This window comes from Linepithema humile, chromosome 5, assembly GCF_040581485.1.
Source record: "Linepithema humile isolate Giens D197 chromosome 5, Lhum_UNIL_v1.0, whole genome shotgun sequence".
Taxonomy (NCBI): Eukaryota; Metazoa; Arthropoda; class Insecta; order Hymenoptera; family Formicidae; genus Linepithema; species Linepithema humile.
In genome coordinates this window covers 1593676-1614597 of record NC_090132.1, presented here as the reverse complement: position 1 = coordinate 1614597, position 20922 = coordinate 1593676, and the positions used below count along the sequence as shown (strand labels likewise).

Here is a 20922-nt window from a genome sequence, read left to right as displayed (position 1 = left end):
TGTATTATATTTATTTCTAGCAAAATGCTTGAAAACAATAAATAACTAAAATTTTTCATTTTTATATAATTATTTATTTAAAAAATTTTTTTAAAAAGATATAAATATGGTTGTAATATTTTCAAACATATGGAATTAAATTAAGTAGGTCCATTTGTTTGTGTAAAGATCAATGTAAAATTCACATTTAATGTTTATAAATCACGTACACTTACATACATGCAGCATAATATAAAAAGCGAAAAATAAATTCGAGTATTAGACGTTTTTTATCTTTTTTCGCTATTTTTTCCATTAGTCATGTAATTGTTTGTTTTATTATATGCTGTAGAAAATACTGATTTACATCAGTAATAATTAAATGATTGATAGCGTCGATGTTTAACAAACTTTTAATAAATATCGATAATATTATGCTTTGAAAATAATTATTAAGCAAGATATAGATATAAGCAATTTCTACTTAGAAATTGATAATTTCAAAAATTTATACAATCTTGATAAGTACAAATTTTAATACTGTACAATCAAATTTATTAGAATTATAATAATGCTTGTAATCATATATTTTATATCGCAAATTTCTCAATATTATTTATGATAAATATCTTAAAAAACAATTTGACAATTTATACCTTAAAATAACTATATTATATGCAATTCTCAAATTATATAAATATTGTGAATTATTAATTTTTCTTCGTCAAAGTTTATAGTTTCATTAAAACTATTTATTTTAAGAGAAAATTAGTCAAAATAATGTACAAATTCTAGATTTTTAGAATATGATTCTCTTAGATAATAATACTGTATATCTATATGATTTTTTTATTGAATACGTTTTTCAAGTTTAACGATCTTTGGAAAGATTTAAAGAATCTCCCATATCGGCCGACGACTTTTTGTGTAACGTTGTCATGTCTAGCATGCCGCCGAAGTCAGATTTAACGCTCGATATTGTGAGATCCTCTGTTCCTTGATATTCGCCCGGTCTGCCGATCTTCGTCGAATCGATTTGCGCATCCAATTTTTTCCGGTCGCTCATATAATCCTCGGCGCTTGTTGAGAAGTTTCTGCAAGTATCTGATGAACCGGCAGTCTTGAAAGATGATGGCACTGTGTCGACAGTGACAAAGTCACCTGGCTTGCGTTCGTTACAATCCACATCTTTTGCCGGTGAGATCTTACCGAGGGGGCCGAACAGGTTCGCGATGTTACGCATATATGTCGACGGTGAGGGCGATGAAGTTCGCGTGAAGTCCGCAATTGAGAAACCGGATAGCTTCGCCAAATCGGCAGGAGAGAAGTTCGCCAGTTTCGTCAGATCCGAGAATTTCGTGATTTGTTGAGTAATATCTGCTAACGGAAAATCAGGATTTGCCGATGTTCGCGTCTTGCCGTCGCCAGTTAGAGGGTTTGGCAGCTTCGAGAAATCGGCCGGTGTGAAATCATAGTCGCACTTTGCGTTCTTCACCGACACTGTGAGTTCGCCCGACTGGAAGCTCGGCAAGATCTCCGACGGTGACATGTGCTTGGAACTTACGATGGGATTACCATCTTTTATTTGAGTAATAGACGCGGCATCGTTAGCACAGATGCTGTCTTTCTTGATACTGTCCCGGGAAGTTGAGGGTTGCAGCACATACGGTTTGGACGTGGGAGTAATTATGGCGCCGCCGTCAGGTTTAAAGTTGACTGGCGCGAGGAAAACAGCTGCGTTACCGGCTGCAAGACCAACGCCCGGTGGAACAGGCGGCCCAAGTGATTCCGAAGAAGGTACTAAGGGAAATTTCATGGTCAAGAAGTCAGGCGTATTGCCGTCTTCCGAACCTGGGCAAATCATTTCCCTAATCACATCCCAATATGAGCCATTTGATCTATTCCGGCCAGGCAGTTTTGACGCTAGAGAACACTATTGATGTCAGACATTAATATGATGTTTAACAAGCTCTTATTCATATTTAATATTGATTAATAATGTACTCACTCTTAAACGTTCGAGATATGTTGTATTACCATTAAAATTGGCAGTAAAGTCGATGCCACCTTCACTCTTATAATATTCTATGGATCTTCTCTACAAAAATATATGATACAAATATAAGTAATAATCATTGTACAGTAAATAAGATCTTTTATGAATTTAATCATTATTACATTCATTACTTAATATATACATTATATATTCTTGCAAAACATATATTATCTATCAAAAAATACTTACAATCTCCTCTAATGTATCTTGAGAAAGAAAATGTTCCTGTGATAGTGTATAACTGAGAAGCATGGGTCGTGGATATTCATGGGGTCTATTTTCAGGTGGCGGCAGAGACCAAAAAACATTAAAATTTGATTCATAGCAATTGCCATCCATATTGTAAGGAGCTGTAAAAAGTAATAATTAAAAGGTGAGAATCGCAAAAATTCTATATACTTTGTAAAAAATAAAGTTTTGGAAATACTCACAGCATATCAATCCTACGCATGGTGTGTATCCATTATCGCTAGGTCCCTTCATTTTTATCTGATAATCCAATTGAGAATCTACATCTCTCAAGGAAGGTGATGCATGAGAGCGTGGGTGAGAATGATACCAACCTACCAATATAACACGTTTCCATTCCATAGCTCTTGCAATTTCAGCTTCCACGGCTGCTGCAGCTGATTTATCCTTGCCAGAGTATCGACATGGAAATGCACATGTTATAGAAAGATCTGTAACAATGTATAGTTTAATTAATTCAGTTTCTGTGGTATGTAAAATATAAGTTATATACTTTAATAATAGATTGTGAAGTGTACTGTGTGAATTGATATCCCAGTGTCCACCCAAATAGCCACAAATTTCCTTGTCTGTTAAATGACAATGCAAATCTACTAATAGAGCTGCGGTAGTTGTGATAGTTACTAGGAATGGTTGTATCTTTCCAAGTGTACTAAATGATGTTAGTTCCACCATTGTACTCATATCCCTGCAAAACAAGTAAGACATAATGTTGTAATTTTTTAGGGACAAAGATATATATCAAAATATTCATCTTTAGAAACTTACATGGCATGACTTCTTATGCCTAAGTTAGCATGTTTCACTGGAACTCGCACTATCTGTACTGAAGGACTAGCCAGAACTTTTTCACTGCTTTCCTCCGCAGTTTCGGCCAGTGTTGTTTCCATGATTTTAATATATTTTAAAAAAATAAACAAGACGATTAATAAACGGCGTTGTAAAGTCTACATATATTCTTGTCTTTATATAAACATAAACAACTTTACTACGTTTAGCTTATCAGAAACTTTTATTTATTATAATGTGTATATTATTTCTGCAGGTTTCTTTAAAACCGTGATTGCAATACTTCTAACTGTGTGGAATATAAATATGTAAACACACACTTTTCACAAGTAAGGAAAAGATAGAACATAGAGGAGAACTTGTCGAACTCCAACCAACTTTAACGTGAAAGCGCCATCATTTAGATGAAACTAAAAATGAGATTAATATTATCGACGTGAATGTCGTGAATATGTATTTCTTTGGTTAATTCACTGTACTGATGTGTGGTTTGTATATGTGTTATCAGATAATTTGTAAATTTGTAAAAATTTGTAATTGAGCTGTATAATATATTAATTCATATCCTTAACTTGTATGTTTATGTAAAAAATAAGAATATATGTAGACTTTACACAACGCCGTTTATTAATCATTTTTTTTTTTTTAAATATATTAACATCATGGAAACAGCACGGCCAAAACTGCATATGCTTATGCGCTTATGCAAGTTGATCTGGATATACCTTAAGGCAAAATAAAGGGCAGGCATATACAAGATATTGGCCGGAGCACAGACTTTTGCATAAAGCATAACGCATAAGCATAAGGAAATTGATTGGTCCATTTCCTTATGCATTTGCTTATGCTTATATATAGACCAATCAATTTCCTTATGCTTATGCGTTATGCTTTATGTAAAAGTCTGTGCTCCGGCCTTATCTAATAAGTATAAAGGCCGGAGCACAGACTTTTGCATAAAGCATAACGCATAAACATAAGGAAATTGATTGGTCCATTTCCTTATGCTTATGCGTTATGCTTTATGCAAAAGTCTGCGCTCCCGCCTTTAAACTAAATATGATTAAATATTATTTTAAAAATATTTAATACCAAAATGTCGAAACTGCAATAATTTTTAAATAGGAATTGTCTAAAGTTGTCCAATCAGGTTGTCAAAAAGTTGTACGCTCAGGCATGTTGACATTGAAGATATCTTGAGGTCTGTTCTTTATAGCTGAACTGGCTGCACTAGTTCAGAGTTTATCTTTCTCCTTTCAATATGGAGAGAAAAAGATAAACTCTGAACTAGTGCAGCCAGTTCAGCTATAAAGAACAGACCTTAGATATAACCATGGCTGAGTTCCGTAAAGCGCATGATTGGAGTGGCTGGAGTGTTGTCGCATCAAGATTTCGTGTGTTTCATGTTGTACACATGTGTAGTATATAAATTATTTAAAAATAAAAATGTTTGTGCTCGTGGAATTAAAGGATACCGTCAGAATACTTCCCAGCAGTTTTAAATGCAAATTGAACGATGTCATTGCTGATGAATTAAATAAAAAACTCGCTAATAAGGTAAACTAATTTTTTATAATTAAGATTTTATTATTGTCGATAAAATTATGATCAATATTATTACAGGTTTACAAAGACGTAGGTCTATGCATTGCATTATACGATATTACAAAGATAGAAGAATCATATATTTTCCCAGGAGATGGAGCTTCCCACACAAAAGTAACATTTCGATTTATTGTATTTCGCCCATGGATGGAAGAAATATTAATAGGAAAGATCCGCTCTTGTAGTCCCGAGGGTGTACATGGTAATCATTTGATTTAGTAGAATCAGTTAATACTATTTTTGGATGCACATGTCATTGGACACACATCAATATTTACATTTTTTGCAGTCACGTTAGGATTCTTTGAAGATATAATCATACCACCTCACAAGTTACAACATCCATCACGTTTTGATCAAATGGAACAGGCTTGGGTTTGGATATATAAAACTGCAGATGGAGAAACACACGATCTATTTATGGATCAAGGTAAATCTTACCTCGATATCAAAATAATCTTACTGTATTGGTTTTGAGACATGTCATAAAATTGATATTAAATTTTAGGAGAAGAGATACGATTCAGAGTAGTTAAGGAGATCTTCAAAGAGACACCTTTACCAACTGCACCTAATGCATCTCGCGATGTAGATGGGAAGCCAGAAGCTAAAAACAAAGCACCATATGTTTTACATGTAAATACATTTATGAATCTTCAATGTTACATTAATCAACATGTTGCTCTTAATTCCAATAATATAAAAGTACTGATGTGTTTTGCAGGGCTCAATTGACGAATCTGGTCTAGGTTTACTTACCTGGTGGCAAAATACATAATTTTTATTATATTTTTAAGTGAAATAAATTATAGAAGTACAATGATTTGTGGTCAATAAATTTTTATTTCACAGCACATTCCATCATATTATCGTGTTGTCATTAAATGTTGCATCTGTGAATGGTATTTCACAATGGTGAGTTGGCTTTTCAGTACAACTTTATCTGTGCGGATATATTTATGCTCAGTTTTGATTGATAACAGAATTATCAGGTTTAATTTGTACAATATATACAAAGATATCATGTGCTAAGCATGTGTGACAATACATAAAAATTATATCTGTACTATCGAATTGCTCTGAGGGATTATGTATAATTCAATTTAACAAAATTGCTGCAACCGTTAATCATTAATGTATCGTATAAGATACATTTGTAATAAAATTATTTAAAAAATGGATCCGTTATGAATGCGCACAATATATATCGCACTGCATCTTTACAATTGCATTCTAAGGACGAATGATGCGATAGATATAAATCAAGACACATTCTGTGATCTTATTCTCGTTATTCTTGCCTAATGCATAACTCAAATGTACAGCGCTCGATTAAAATTGATTAATACAATACACTTATTTAGTTACAAATTATGGATTGTTAATAATCTAGTTATTTGACATAACATGCCAATCAAAGGTATACAATACGACATATCCACGTAATAAATTATTCAAATTATATTATCCATTTAAAAGATGCGAAACATCTTGTCTAATTTATGTTATATAAATATATACTTAAATATATACTTAATGGGAAATCACAAAGAATACAGCTAGCGGAAAGTCTTAAATTTAGAAAACACTGATTGCACGGAGATATATATGTATATATATATATGTATATATAAAGATAACGTACGGATGACGATGCTACTACATATTCTGGGTTCAATAACTGTGAGCTTCAATCTTCGTCTACAACACGCATTATCAAACAAATAACACGAATCATTCATGTGTAGGTGCAGCGTCATTAGATACAGAAGAGTACTAATGCGGAGAATAAATAATAATACGGTAAGAGTAATCGCCTGTGTCCCCGACATTGTTTCATATATGCCTACACATGAATAGATTGCCGGATAATGTGATCTGGAATGTGTTACATTGAGTAGTGAATATAGAAACATACACCGTTTGTATTTAATTACTGATTACATTTAACATTGTTGTTCGACTATTGTCCCCACTGAATGCGCGTATCGACGAGGACGCGTTGTCCGATTATTTTGCTGTGAAAAATAATCGGGCAACAATTAAAATCTAATCGCGGCTCATACTCCTAGATTCACTACTCGACTACTTTCGCGACTGTCGTGTCCGTCGAATGCGCTCAATGATATAATTGTTAGATTTGCGTATATGCGGACCAATTAAAATTACATACAATATAAATTTATCACAGTTCTAACTGTTGAGTCTCTTGTCGTATGTTTACTCGGACTTTCTACATGACTAGAAGACAAAAAGAAGGACTCGTCGATCTCTTCTTTCTGATGTTATCAATCTCTTCTAATGTACAATATCGAATTCACTGTACAAGATCATTACAACAATACATGGGCATGAGAGTTTCACTTTCCGCCTCGTGTAACTGATACAGACACGATCGCGTGTCCATAATGTGATTGCGTGGCAGAATGAAAAAATACGAACGGAAGTGCAACATGGGACGTTAATGTATTAAAAATGTCTATGCGTTATATTTTGCACATTTTAGGGCTAGTGTTTCTCTTAGACCATTATGAGGAAAACATAATGTTCTTTCATTATCTGGACGTCAGTTGTTTCTTATCTATACACAATGCTCGCCTACCTCTATTCTTTGTTCGAAATATTGCTTTCTCGCAGTTTAAACACTTTCCGTTTCACACATACATCCGCATGTAAAGGAATTTTATTCGCGGATATTGTGCTCTTATCAAATATCGTTTATTCGATGATTAGGCAACGCGGTAGATGTTCACGTAAATAATCAAACAGTTCTCGCGACGTTCCTGGACAATTGGTTAATTCTAACTCGTGTAAGTGTCGAAGCTGTATCAGACTAGATAAACCACTACTTGTGAGCAATGGGCAACCTGTACAAAATTGAATCTTGTTTAGTAGAAGTCCTTATATTACACAGATAAAGTAATTAGATTAGTTTAATTCAATCTTTTTTTGTGCAAGAGTCTCATATTAATTCTCAGATCGAGAATATAATTAATAAATAAGAACAAATTATATATAACTGTATAAATTGCAACAAATTATATATAATTATATATAATGTGAAGTTATTATATATATTTTAAATTATAATATTTCTTGAAATACAATGTTTTCACAATTTCTAATTATTAGATATAAATAAATTGTATACATTAAATATCACTTGTATTTATACATATATAAAAAATATTTTTATTTTTTCAAAGATAAGAAGTAAAGTTATAAATAATTTAGAGTTATAAATAAATTTAAAGTTATAAATAAAGTTATAAAATATTTATAATGTAAACTTTATGTTGTGATTTTTCATGCAAAATGTTGCATGTTGCATCGCACAAAGAAGATTGCATAAAACTATGATTCAGATAGTATATATGTGACCTTACCTGCCACGGACAACACCTGCAGAGATCTCATGACGCATAAATGTTGAAGTCCGAAATCTCTAAGTTGCGAACACCACCTCAAGAATAATGCGCTCAGCGATACCATCGTGGAAATGTAACCAACGCCAATGTCCGTGATGTGTACACACCTGCGCAAAAGTGTGAAAAATACGATGCAAGATATGCAGTGCTATAAATTATATGACAGAAATAAAAAAGATTTACTGGCAATAGTCGTTTGGCTAAAAGTAATCGTGGACATTTAACAGCTTTCTGACACTTTGTGACACATGAATCAGTCATTACGTAATGCACGAGCTCAAATAGAATGCCTAGATAAATACTTGTTAGATAACTGATAGATTTCTAAAAGATACTTTATAAAAGCTATTCAATTTTTTGAGCGAAACAATATTATTTCGGTAACTTTATTATTATGCAAATAAAAAAAAGTGTATATCCATCTATAAAATACGATGCTTTGATGTAGTAAAATATGGCAGTATAACAATTTTCCGTATTTTATATGAAAATAAAGTAATTTGTAGATGCATTATATGTTTGCCGTCAAATTGTTGTTTGGAAAGTTGTACTTCTATAATTTTTCCTTACCTATCTAACGTGAGTTCTTCTAAATTATTCAAATCACAGGCAATATATTCTAAGGCTGCATCTGTAATTCTTGAGCACCAGCTCAGATCTAAGGAACGAAGTCTTGGCAAGTTTTCCGCGATTAATTCAACGCCGTCGTCCGTTACTTTACTGCATCCAGAAAGCGATAGCACAGTCAGATTGGGCAAGGAATGTACTAAAAAAAGAGAAATATTATACATTAATTTGATATCTTTGAATTATACAAACAATGTAAAAGAATATATATATATATATATATATATAGTATTACCTTTAAATCATAGAAAATTAGATATAAAATATTTATGTTATAATAGTTAAATATATTTATAATATAATAATTAGATATAAAATATTATATTATATCATTTTCAGTTTCAGTATTTTCAAACTAGAAGTTATAAAGAGCATAAATTGGATATTGAATTATTGGTTTCATGTCTGAATTTGAAACGGACATTTAATTTGACACGTACGTATCAAGTATAATTTTCCATTTTAATTATTTTATCAAAGTCATTAAAGAAATAAATTTCTCACGAGAACGAAGTCACTTGAAGTACAAGTGATGTGAAGTATAAAATTTTATTATTATGCAATTTTTCTTAGTAACTTTTTGCTTAAATAATGGATTACTGTACGCAAGGTGCACACGTTTATCTTGTAACACGCTCATTATAACTCAAGTCTACCGGTGACAGCTTGAAAGCTAAATAAAGCTGTGTTCCTTAATTCTAATTTTAATCACAAGCACGTATGCACCTGCTTTAATTTCAGTCTATCACTATTGTACATCTCGTTTAACCTTTGTCATCCGATCAGAGTCTCAGTCAAAACTGGCAAGCAGCCCACATTTCACAAAAATAATTCTACATCTCGCGTATAATTATTATTTCTTGTACATCGTTATCATTTTATTTCAATCGAAGAGTGAATTTCATTGATTTAGATCAAATTTCAAATATTTTATCATTTTTTAAATTAAAATAATATTGATCAAAGTAGATACATTTGTATTTTCGTATTCAAATTATTATTATTATATCATCATATAATATCCCTGTATCAAATATTGCAAATGTAAAAAAAAATAAATTTGCCCAAAAAATATCAAACCAACAAAACAGAGAAGTGAGAATTCTTACCAATATTTACTACACCGTGATTTGTGAGCTCCCAGCAGGATTGCAGTTTCAAGATGCTGAGTGCGCTGCTTTGCTTCGCACTGAAGTAACCAAGCGCAGCATCGGTAACATGATAAGCTTGCAGAGAGAATTCATAAAGGCTCGGCAATAGCTGAGCTACGGCGCCGACAGCCTCATCGGCGACATTGATGCAGTCCGACAAAGACAACGATATTATTCTGGGGGTGAGGCATGCCCACAGACCGGCTTCCGTTATCTCGTTGCAGCCGGCCAACTCAAGCTCGTACAAAGCCTAAAAATAATGACAGATTATTAGTCGATTTGTGCCGTGTCACTCGACAAGTTGAGTGAATTCCGCTGAGTTCTCTGCGCTTTTAACTATCGAGCTTTTGAGCCGCGGATTGTCTCTGTCCAGATAAAATGGCGACTTCCGTCCAAACAAAACAGCGGTCGAATAAAAGTTGATCAATAATACGAGGAATATATATGTTGTACATTTTTCGCATTGTTATCGCCGGAGAATACGATCCTTAACAAAACATTCGAACAAAAGCACACAGAGTAATTCATATTACGTAAGAATTTATTTGTCGATTTCTCTTGGATTTAATGTAATTTTACACTTGCAATGAATTATTTTGACGTTCATAATAAAAATTAATATCGAATTCGAGGCTTAAAAACATGTTTTCAATCTTCTTTTTAGTCATTTTAATTATTTCTTCAAGATCAATCATTTTAACGCTTAAACATTATGATTCTCAATTCCGCTTATTGGCGATAAATTCAAGTTCGCGATAAACATTTCTAGTTTATTTAAAGCCCGTACAGCAGACAGCATATAAATAAAACGTGGTGAATTTACCTGTAGGTGATCCAGCAGAGCCTCAAGACCTCTGTCCGTTACTGCGCAACACCGCAACGACAAGGAGTGCACGTATCGCTGTGCCAGCGGAAAACCGCGCGTCAACTCCGGAATATCTTCGTCGGTCGCGCCTAAGAGGACCAACGTGTCGAAGCCTCTCCTTACCAAGGTGGCATACAGCCGGGTACGCGAGTTTGGCTGCATAGCGCGAGCCTCACGGCATCGCACCACAGGCACCAGCCCCGTCCAGAAACGCGGTCTCGCATACAGAATATCTCTCCATCTCGTGCAAACCTGCGTGCCACGATAATAACGCGATTAAGCTGGGTATGCATATGACTAAAAAGCGGAAGTTATGACAAAGACGGCGTTATGCGACAACTCTCTATCTAAGGGGATGTGGAATATTATCAAAGATACGCGGAAAATCGAGGACGTTTGAAAAAAAATCGAACCAAAGCGAATATTTCGAAAGTTCTTTTGAAAACTCATGTCAACGTTAAGCTATGAAAATTTGAGCCAAAGCCAAACTTCGTTTGCACGTCGATTATGAATTAAAATAGAAAGCTCTTTCGCTTGTTATGTACCTGGGCCAAGATTCTTCTTTCCGTGGCGCTGAAATAGAAAAAAAATTTTCCAAGAAAATTGTCGTCCAGCATCAATTGTTCCCACGTGGTCGGCGGCACATAGCCGCCCGTTCCACCGCTGGCTAGAGGAACGGCCATTTTCATTCTGTTTCTGGATATCCTGCCTCTACTTGGGGTGACATTGTTCAAACGTTCTTTGTTGTTGCCCGCTGGCACATTGTTAATGGTTTGCACGGTGCTTCGACTAGGTTTCTCAGGTGTTGCGTTCGCATTATTCGCACTTTGTAAATTCATGTAAGCCACACTGCCGCTACCGCCACAGAAAACATTCGTCACGCGTTCCATAACACTGGTCTTTCCGCTACCTAGAAAATTTAAATTTCAATACATAATTAAGAGAAATAAAGTGTTTACAGATTTAACAGTAGAGATCGGAAAAACTCTTACGAAAATAAGAGATCTTGGAACTGCGAATGTGGTTGAGAAATCAAGAATCTACGAGGCTACAAATTTATGAGAATAAAAATCTGTGATAATATCAGGGGAATTAAAAAGAGCCAAGAGAATAATAATGTATAAAAAATTGTTGTATATGTAGAATTTTATGAAACTGTTCATTGAAATATGAAGAGCTGCAAAAGTAAGAATCTGTTAAATTAAAAACTAAGAATCCATGCAAGTTTCGAATCTATAGAAAAGGGGTTTACAGAATTTAGAATATCACGGAAGCAAGACGCATCAAACGACAGTAAAATGCGAATAGTTCAAGTACCCGAATTCTTTCAGAGACGCACTTGGCATTTTTACTACGGAATAGACGTATAAGCATACGAAACTGATTCATCGCGTGAATTCAAAAGGAGAATTTTCCAGCAACTTAAGTCGACGCTATTAGCATAATTATACCATAACTTTTCACTGTGTTAGAGAGAAATCTGGGGTGATAGATTACTTAGGACTTCTAGATATTCTGGTTTTATTTCCAAGCTGTACGTCCTATTTGGCTCGCGGCGCACCGCTATTTCCTGTTCGCCATTTATCTTGCAAATTATTTTTATTTTTAGTAACTGCATTTAAAAGTTTTATCTTTCGCGAGTCATGGCGAAGTCAACTAACTGCGTGTAATGGCTCGTAATACGCGAGATAATATTTCTAAAACTTTTATACACACTTCTAGAATTCGTGATGTTAAATTTGCATTCTGAAATTTTCCGATCGATTGTAAAGAACGAAGTGCAACGCCTTTGTAATGAACACAAACTTCGCGAAGAATCATCTGTAGTGAATAATGCAAACTGGAGAGACTTCCGATTGGCTCTGTACGCGCAAATTGATTTGGCCCAGTAACCGATTTAGAACATTTCAAGCCCAATACATAAAACATTTCGCATAAAAGATAAAATTCGAAATAAATATTTAAACACGAAAGCACTTGTTCATGAATAATTGCAAGATAAATTCTTGATTGATGGATAAATTATAGTTATTAGCTATTAATTATATTAGAATTTATGAGTTTTTAAATAGCGTATTTTCACGTTTGTATCACTCTCTTAACATCGAATGATCTTACATAAACCATAAATTACATAATTACATAAATCTTACGGAAACCATAAATTTACTTGAGCAATATATTTTCAGAAATAGCGACAAAAATATTGTTTCTTATTCGAGTGAAAAGTCTAGCTTCAACAATTATAATAACTTATATTTTATCTTTCCTACATTCCTACATTTAACTTATATTTTATCTTTATTGTGAAATAAAATGAAATTATGTACAATTATTATATATATATTTATTTTAAATTCAAGGAAATATGTATTATTTTGAACTAGTTATTCTAATTATTCTTCAAGTAGTTAACAGTTTAGTTTCTTTTAAATTTCGTATCACACAACATTATATATTGATGTGAGCTAAAAAGATTTTAGGAGCACAAATTTAAATAAAACAAACTGAAAGATTGCCTTTTTCATTATTTAAAACCAAGTTCGTCTCTGATTAGAATGAGTGATTGGTTGCTTTTGGCGACCTGGCCATCGAGCTGGCGTCCGTCCAGTCACCGTAATTTCCTATTTGCGTATCGAAACGGCATCTTTAAACCACCGAAAGCGGCGATCAATCGTCCGACACGACGCGCGTTTAGCAAGGGAAAAAAGCCAATGCGATTCAGGATTGGCGCGTTTAATTTCGCCTACGATCCATTTAATCTCCGCTTAATCCTTAAATCGTAGTTACTTAGATGCGATCTTTTCTATCGATCGAACGGATCAGGCCGGCCAGCGTAACGCGACGCTGAACGGGCCGAGTAAATACGGCTCTAAAGCGTCTCGTTGCAGCCGAGCCCGCGCGCGTTGCCACTATTTTCGCGTGCACGAGGACGTATGCTATTGATTCCGCTGCAGTTAAGATTGCGACGACGAAAGTCACGTAGCCGCTTAATAAATTATAGAGAAAATATTGCATGCGTGAATTAAACGGCGGGGGAGTTTTGTTGCCCCGCGCTCGCAAACGCGACGCGTATCGCCGACGCGTTATGGATAAATAAATAAAAAAAAAAAAGAAAAAAAAAGCGGGGGCGAGGAAAGGAACGACGAAAGGCGCAAGAGACAGGCTTTCACAAAGAGATCAGTCCTTTATCGTGATTACGTAACAACAGAACCGAACTGAAGGGTTCAGTGCCGAAGCGCGCCGAGCGAGGAAAATCGCGAGGCCACCCCTCGCTTTTATTTTCCGCCGCCGTTCAAGCGGAAGATAAACTTGACACCGATCCGTACGGATGGTATCACCCTTCGTCGTCCCTGTACCCGATAGTGCCACGCGAAAAAAAAAAAAAGAAAAAAGAAAAAATCGAAGCCGACGCGGATTCAACGCGAGGCCTACGCGACGCGCCGCGTTACGCACGCTGCTACGAGCAAGTGGTGGAAGTGACGGCGATAATACAGAAGATACATACGGAAGAAGCAGGTGGATAAAGATGGAGATGGGAACGCGGGGTGAACAGAGAATAGTGGTGTCGGTGAAGAGAAGGAAGGTCGTTTCACCACCGACCATGATGCTTCGACGTCCGCAATCCCAGGCCGTTAATTCGCTTCGTCAGTTCGGCGCTGGCACGTTCGACGACGCCCTGTGCTGATATCGAAGACATGATATCACGATCGGACGCTCCTCAGCTCTCGTCTCGTCCCGCACTTGTCGCGCGCGTCTCACGGTAGCCGCGGTTGGTAGTCAAGAGTAACACGGTTCTCTCAGCGGGTGACGGGGCCGCGTCATATTCGATGGCCGACGGCCGCGACGTCGGTGGTCGTACGTGGCGACGGTCCTCCCTTTGCGAATGACGCCGCGCGCCGGCGGCACTCGTCGTCGTGTTACGACGCGCTCACGGGCGAGTGAACGGCGTCCACGGAGGGATGACGGCGGCGCGCGTGTGATTCACGCCACGTTCCCCTCCACTCCTTCGGCACGCGTTGCGTCGCGCCGCGCGACGACGATCCTATCTGTCGGAAAAGGGTGGAAAAAAAGAGAAAGAAAAAAAAACGAAAACACACCGCCTGAGAGAATCAATAATCGCGATTGGCGCGGCATACAATCCGGCACGTAGTTTGCGAGATATCCGATTGGCGTGAGACGATGACGGCGACGTGAACGATATTCCGTTTGTTTTGCTGTGTGTTCTTAGCGACGACGACGACGGGCCACCTTGTATCAGCGTTTTTTCACGTCGCCGCGCGCTTGTGTTTATGTGTCAACAGTGGGCATGGCGAAAGCGAAACTCGAGTGTGCTGCTGTCGCTGCAGCGCTCGCGACAACACACAGGGGTGGTTTGTGCGGGACTGAATCGATACTTGCGCCGCTGAACTTGTCCGCCTGTCTCTTCCCCACCCTCACTTACCTTCCAGTCGCGTGATAGCCATTTACGCCTGTCGGCGGACGAACCGCTCGACATAGCGCGCCTGGTTATATGCAACTCGCTTTATCCCTCAGCTGGTACATTCCTCTACACTCAGCGCTTCGAAAATCGGATCAGCGTGGAAATAAGTACAATAGATAAAGAACCTAGAAGTATATTTTTAATGGTAACATTGATATATTTTTAAGTGAAAAGATTATGACATAAGCATGTTGTTTGAAAGTTATTTAAATCAAATAAGAGCTCTTTCTCTCTTTATTTCTAAGAATTATTTGCAATAAAATTGAAAAATTATTCTCCGATTTTATACACAATTTTATGATAAAAATAAAAACTACTGTAATTTATTGATTTTCTATATCTTAAGACTAAATTATTTTTTAATTAATTTAGAGATTAAAAAATTTACGTTTAAGAATTTTAAATTAACATTTTTTAAAATAATTAACGTTTAATTGTATCATTGTATAAAATAAAATGTCGATAAAATAGTTAACAATGCGGTGCAGCATTGTAGAAAATGGAAGAACATTTATATACAAATATTTGTTGAACACATTATCTATTATTTTAATCATGATATGAATAGTAAAATATCTTGCTATCTTAATCTAATTATATATATAATTCTAGTTAGATAACAATTCGAAATTAGAAGACAATATATAGCACATAAGGTCAGTGATTCAATTTTCCGAGACACCTTGTATCGGTCGATGACGTGCGAACGACGTCAGCAGCTAATGTTACCTTTTTAGAAGAATGCATTATTGAATAGTTCATCCGCGTACTGCACAGAGAGTAGAAGATAATTTTCTTTTCAAAGGGGTGAATTGCAACATGATGTAGGAAATTTAAGGAGGCGACTGATTAATGAGAAATTGTATAGTATTCATTTTAACATTTATACATCGTTGTATTAGATGTAATATCTCTGATCTTCAAATATAAAAAAAGTTTCATGCTTACGCTATCTTGAGACCAGCAATGGAATTCTCTAAAAGCTTGACAAGGAGAAAAAGATTGATTAAAATATATTGTTATTCTTAATGCTAGGCGAAATAATGCACACAAATTACCTTTAAGTCCCAAACTACAAGTAGTCCATCTAGACTGCTTGTGCTAAATTCATGCTCTGATACCCGGCGAACGCAGTTGATTGTTTTTTGATGCACACTGTCTAATGCGTTATCGTTCATCTCGTTCCTAGCTTGTCGATCCAACGATTGGAATTTCCGCATGGCAGACAATCCGGCAATCTCCTTCTTCTGCGTGTTATCCAACTTCGACACAAAGTATATTTGTCCGTTATCATCTACGGAATACAACATCGGCATACAGCTATGCCCCTGTGAAATAAAAAAAATCTTCAATAAGTACGACAAACATTTTGTCGGCTGACTTTAAGAATTACGTCAATTACCGCAGCAACAATGTTATTAGATCCTATCCAAATGCAACTGGAAAACGGTAAATGCTCTGTATACAGTCTCACGACTGCGTTTCCTTTAGTAGCATCAGCGACACATATAGAAGAATTGTGCGCCACCCAACAGATTTTATTGCCACATGGGCTGAATGCTACTGAATGTATCCAGCCACCTAAGTATATAAAATCAATGGGTTAGAATCCAGATTTCAATAAGTAATAATAAATAACTGCATCTGCATTCCTGAATAATACAAATAATAAATTTTAATTAGACAAAATCAAAATAAATTATATATTACCTCCATTGGGTGTATTAGGAAACTCAGCCAGTAATGTTCCTAAAGTATTACTCTTCCCCCAAGAACTCATGCCAGGAGCATCCTCCATATCACCGATAAATGCACTGAAAACGCGGACTTTATAGTCCGTAGATCCAGCAACCAGAACCTTGTTGTCCGGATGCCAGTCGACGGTAGTCACCGTAGACCTCAATGGGCGCTTTATATGTTTACATAACCACCAGTTATTCTCTGACACGAAGTAACAAACAGCTATAACTCGTCCCCCAGAGCCCACTGCAAATTTGTTTTCTACAAAAAAAAAAGATAGTTTTTATATAAAATAGAATAAGAAGTTTTAATAATTATAATAATAATAATAATAATAATTCTGCAAATGTATACTATACCTTGAGGAGACCACTTTACACAAGTAGCAGCACGATTTATTCGCAGGAGAACCCATGCGGGATCCCACTTGCCATCTTCTTTCTGCGTCCATACATAGGCGTTCTTATCCGCAGAACAGGTGACTAGGCGATTGGTCTTTGGTGCCCAGTCAATTCCCGTGATAGCCATATGATGTTCCTTCAAAGTCTCCAGCAATTTCCAGCCGGATGAAGTACGCTTGTGCACCTGGATCTCATTGTTGTTGGGACATATGGCAACCTCTGCAAAAACACATCAATTGTCACTTTTTACAATTAAATATTTATTATAAGAGAAAGAAACAACTTATTAAACTGAAATTGAGAGCTTTTGTACCTGATTTATCCCTGTTCCACGCATGACAACTGATGGCATCGACACCGAAGTTATGAACCTCCGTCATTTCGCGCTCGCTACTTGTGAAAAGGATACCTCGAGGACGATCACGCGCAAACGAAAACTCAGCGAATCGGCAACGAGGCGAGGCAAGATGTCGAAGGGCAGTGGCGATGAATCAGTTACCACTTGAGATGAACGCTTGACGGGCGCGGCCACCAAGTAGATTTTGTTAAACGAAATTTTAGCGCCCAGGCGATCGTGTACACCGGTAGCACGCACGGAAATTCGCGGACTCTGGTCAGTCTACACGAATTTCCCCGGCCTCTCCTGACGGTCGCAAAACACGCCCCTCTGCACACCGGAATTGACAGTTCATTCGTAGATAGCGGGTTAACTATCTCCAATTCGAGGTTATGTTGCCCCAGGTATAAGTACTACATTGTAGATGTACAACCCACCATATCCAGATTTGATGTCGCAACAGCGACTTCTGTCGAGCGTGATCTGAAGAGTAAAGTCATGGAATATGTTGACAGTTTCATAGCTGAATTAGGTTGGTATTCTTATCTAGATTAAAGTTTCAGGTTTTAAAAAAAACGGGGTCGATTTCATGATAATACTTTATTCCCCAAGGGATGGATATCCTTAAAAAAGAAGAGAGAGATTTTATGGTCGGGCGATAAGGATGCAAGTATTTTGCAGTAGATTGGAAAGATTGAAGTACTCTGCAATTAGAAGATTACCATCTTTTCCTTCTTTACAGTAAAAAAAAATTAAGTATATAAAATACAAACTTTGAAACTTTTTCAAAACTTCAAAAACCATGAAACTAGGAAATTAAATTTATAGCAATTTTATATTAATCAAATTTTAAAAATTATTTTCAACTTTTGTCTGCTACAAAATAAAAAATAAGTAAAATAATATATGTAGAAAAAAAAAAAAAAAAAAAAAAAAATAAAAAATAAAAAACAAAAATAAAAAAAAAATAAAAAAACTAAATATAAAATAACTCTTAGTTATATTGACGCGGCGCAGTTTTAAGTTGAGGCTTTAATAAATTTAAATATTTTAGCATTAATATTTAATTACGTATTCAGCATTGTAAAAGGTATTTGCTATTTCAATGACCGAAACTTGTTAGCTATTTCTCGTGAAAACAGTGATTGCGGCCAATGTAGTAGCCGATTGCAGCTGCGCACGATTGCAACAGATTTATTTCCGCGGCCGCAAATCGCCAACTGTTATCGTAAAGCACAAAGCCAAAATGCACCCTCGTTTAATCCACCGGACCATTTCGTCGACGTGCCTTGCGTTTGATATAGCTAAGGCTGCGTGATGAAATATTTTTCGCCCGCGGATTAAAGTTGTAAAATATCGACGACGTTCAGCGGCATTTCGAGCTGCGAAACCCCCAATCGCTACATGTAATATTACACGTGTAATCTTTGGTACTTTTCCTGTTTACACGCAAGCTTTCCTATAGATCTACAATATATATATATATATATATATATATATATATAAAGAAACTTGTTTAATTAACTTTTTTCATAGTTTAGTTAAAGTATTTTAACGAGGCATATAATATTTTATTGGGCATTGCACTGTTATATTGGACTAAATATTTGGATCTTGTCATAAATATTAATTAAAGTTAACTGGGGTTCAATTGATTTCCTATATCTTCCTAAAAATCGTATTAACAAGAGAGAGAAATGGCCATTTAAATCTGAATTAATTTTATCTAATGTGACTATGGAAACGATTTTATTTAATTGCGCGCCCTTTTATTTCCCTATTATCGAAATTTATAGAGTAATATGGCATAATCTTGCTCTTACGATTATCAAGCATAAGCATCTTATGAGTGCTCTTCGACAATATATCCCGCTCGAATGAGAGGATTCGCATTCTATTTCTGTTCTCCGATGAAATTCTCCGTGCGCGTACTCTCGAAATGCTCCAACAATGTACTACCGATAGCTATAATGCTTACAATTGAGCGGGAAGCTAAGAGTAATTATCATTGTAGCAAACAGGCAGGTGGTTAGGTGATTAAAATTTGCGTACGAATTTTCTATGTGCGTGGAATTTTCACGCGCGTATCTGTTATATTCACGATTATACTTTATTAATTCAAATTTTAAATATACAGAGGGAATTTAATTAGTTAATTAGATAATTTTAAGATTTTATAATTTTGCTTCGAGCAAAAATTAGATTCCTGATTGTTAAATGAAACAAACACTCGCCGTACAATAATGATAAAGTAAATTGCTGTTTTTGTCACTCTCTACAACAACTACAATTTCCCATATTTTTAAAAACGTCGTTTATTATAACGATATGTATACAGCAGCATATACTTTGCTTTACTATGCAAAGCGGCTTTCTGGTCTGCTGGTTCTCTCAAATTAACTTTTAATAGAATTAGTGAAATTCTATTACTGCATAGATAAAAGCTCTCCTGTGCACTGTAGTACACGTCAAAAGAGACTTTTTAATATCCAGTACAATGCGACATAATGGAGTTATTATCGCGTTTTAGCGGCTAGGTAAACATGGCATTAATGTATTCCTGTAGGTAAAATTTTCACGTAACATCTCAAATGATGCGTTTAATGATTATTAATTGACAAAGATATTAATTTATTTATCCATACTATAAAATGTGCAACTTTAATTGTGCGCCCGTAATAACCGACATTTCGATATTTCGGCCGTTTTCGCGTATCATGAAAAAGAATAATTTGTGTTTCCCTATCCTACGGACAATATAACCTTTTCCATTACCCGAATGGCCTTATAGTGTCGATTTTACGAGCGCAGTAACGCGAATACAATATTCGATGTGGTCACAGTGAGACTCGGAAAACCACCTTCGCCATGGAGAAATCAGTCCCTTGAGAATTGACCGGGTCTGGGTCTAACAAACAAACTGGTTAGACCACCGTCGACTCCGTGTCCGTACTAAATAACTACCTTCTAAGAGTGTCAAGTCGTTTACGAAATCGAGCGCTTGTCAACCTTGAAGCCTTTGTCTTGATATACGCTAATCTGCATTGGGCACCCGAACAATGTGCCCGAACGATAAAAGCGAGAGCCGCAAATTGTAATTTTAAAGAAAATCGCACGAGTGTAATTTTAAGTGTCGGTTAAATTTTGAATTTTATGTTAAACTTAAATATTGGATTATTTCTAGCTAAAACAAATATCAAATGTGGACACGG

The 20922-nt window shown here is 35.8% G+C and overlaps 4 protein-coding genes across 8 annotated transcripts; 1 reads left to right on the top strand and 3 right to left on the bottom strand.

Moving 5' to 3' along the window:
• Nucleotides 1-153: 153 nt before the first annotated feature.
• LOC105675290 (uncharacterized) lies at nt 154-3459 on the bottom strand. The gene is made up of 6 exons (XM_012372295.2): nt 3053-3459; nt 2803-2972; nt 2467-2715; nt 2225-2385; nt 1988-2077; nt 154-1912 (listed from the first exon to the last, which is right to left on the bottom strand). Exons 1-6 carry the CDS (start codon nt 3172-3174, stop codon nt 851-853), a joined length of 1854 nt encoding a protein of 617 aa, XP_012227718.1. The 5' UTR covers nt 3175-3459; the 3' UTR covers nt 154-850.
• Nucleotides 3460-4403: 944 nt separating this feature from the next.
• On the top strand, nt 4404-5532 carry Polr3H (RNA polymerase III subunit H). Of its 2 annotated transcripts, none has more exons than XM_067355792.1 (5): nt 4404-4630; nt 4697-4880; nt 4968-5108; nt 5187-5314; nt 5385-5501. In XM_067355792.1, the coding sequence occupies exons 1-5, from the start codon at nt 4520-4522 to the stop codon at nt 5388-5390; spliced, it is 570 nt and encodes a 189-aa protein (XP_067211893.1). In that variant the 5' UTR covers nt 4404-4519; the 3' UTR covers nt 5391-5501. The 2 variants fall into 2 exon arrangements, with proteins under 2 accessions (XP_067211893.1, XP_012228182.1); XM_012372759.2 differs by having other exon boundaries at nt 4406-4630; nt 5403-5532.
• On the bottom strand, nt 5502-15927 carry LOC105675537 (F-box/LRR-repeat protein 16). 4 transcript variants are annotated; one of them, XM_067355791.1, is made up of 7 exons: nt 15194-15927; nt 11295-11659; nt 10708-11001; nt 9843-10134; nt 8677-8872; nt 8065-8213; nt 5502-7545 (listed from the first exon to the last, which is right to left on the bottom strand). In XM_067355791.1, exons 1-7 carry the CDS (start codon nt 15213-15215, stop codon nt 7397-7399), a joined length of 1467 nt encoding a protein of 488 aa, XP_067211892.1. In that variant the 5' UTR covers nt 15216-15927; the 3' UTR covers nt 5502-7396. The 4 variants fall into 4 exon arrangements, with proteins under 4 accessions (XP_067211892.1, XP_012228179.1, XP_012228178.1 ...); XM_012372756.2 differs by lacking the exon at nt 15194-15927 and adding an exon at nt 14258-15154; XM_012372755.2 differs by lacking the exon at nt 15194-15927 and adding an exon at nt 14353-15154.
• Nucleotides 15928-16081: 154 nt separating this feature from the next.
• Nucleotides 16082-19197, bottom strand: Arpc1 (Actin-related protein 2/3 complex, subunit 1A). The gene is made up of 6 exons (XM_012372758.2): nt 17687-19197; nt 17332-17592; nt 16943-17233; nt 16635-16813; nt 16291-16560; nt 16082-16215 (listed from the first exon to the last, which is right to left on the bottom strand). Exons 1-6 carry the CDS (start codon nt 17751-17753, stop codon nt 16177-16179), a joined length of 1107 nt encoding a protein of 368 aa, XP_012228181.1. The 5' UTR covers nt 17754-19197; the 3' UTR covers nt 16082-16176.
• Nucleotides 19198-20922: the final 1725 nt, after the last annotated feature.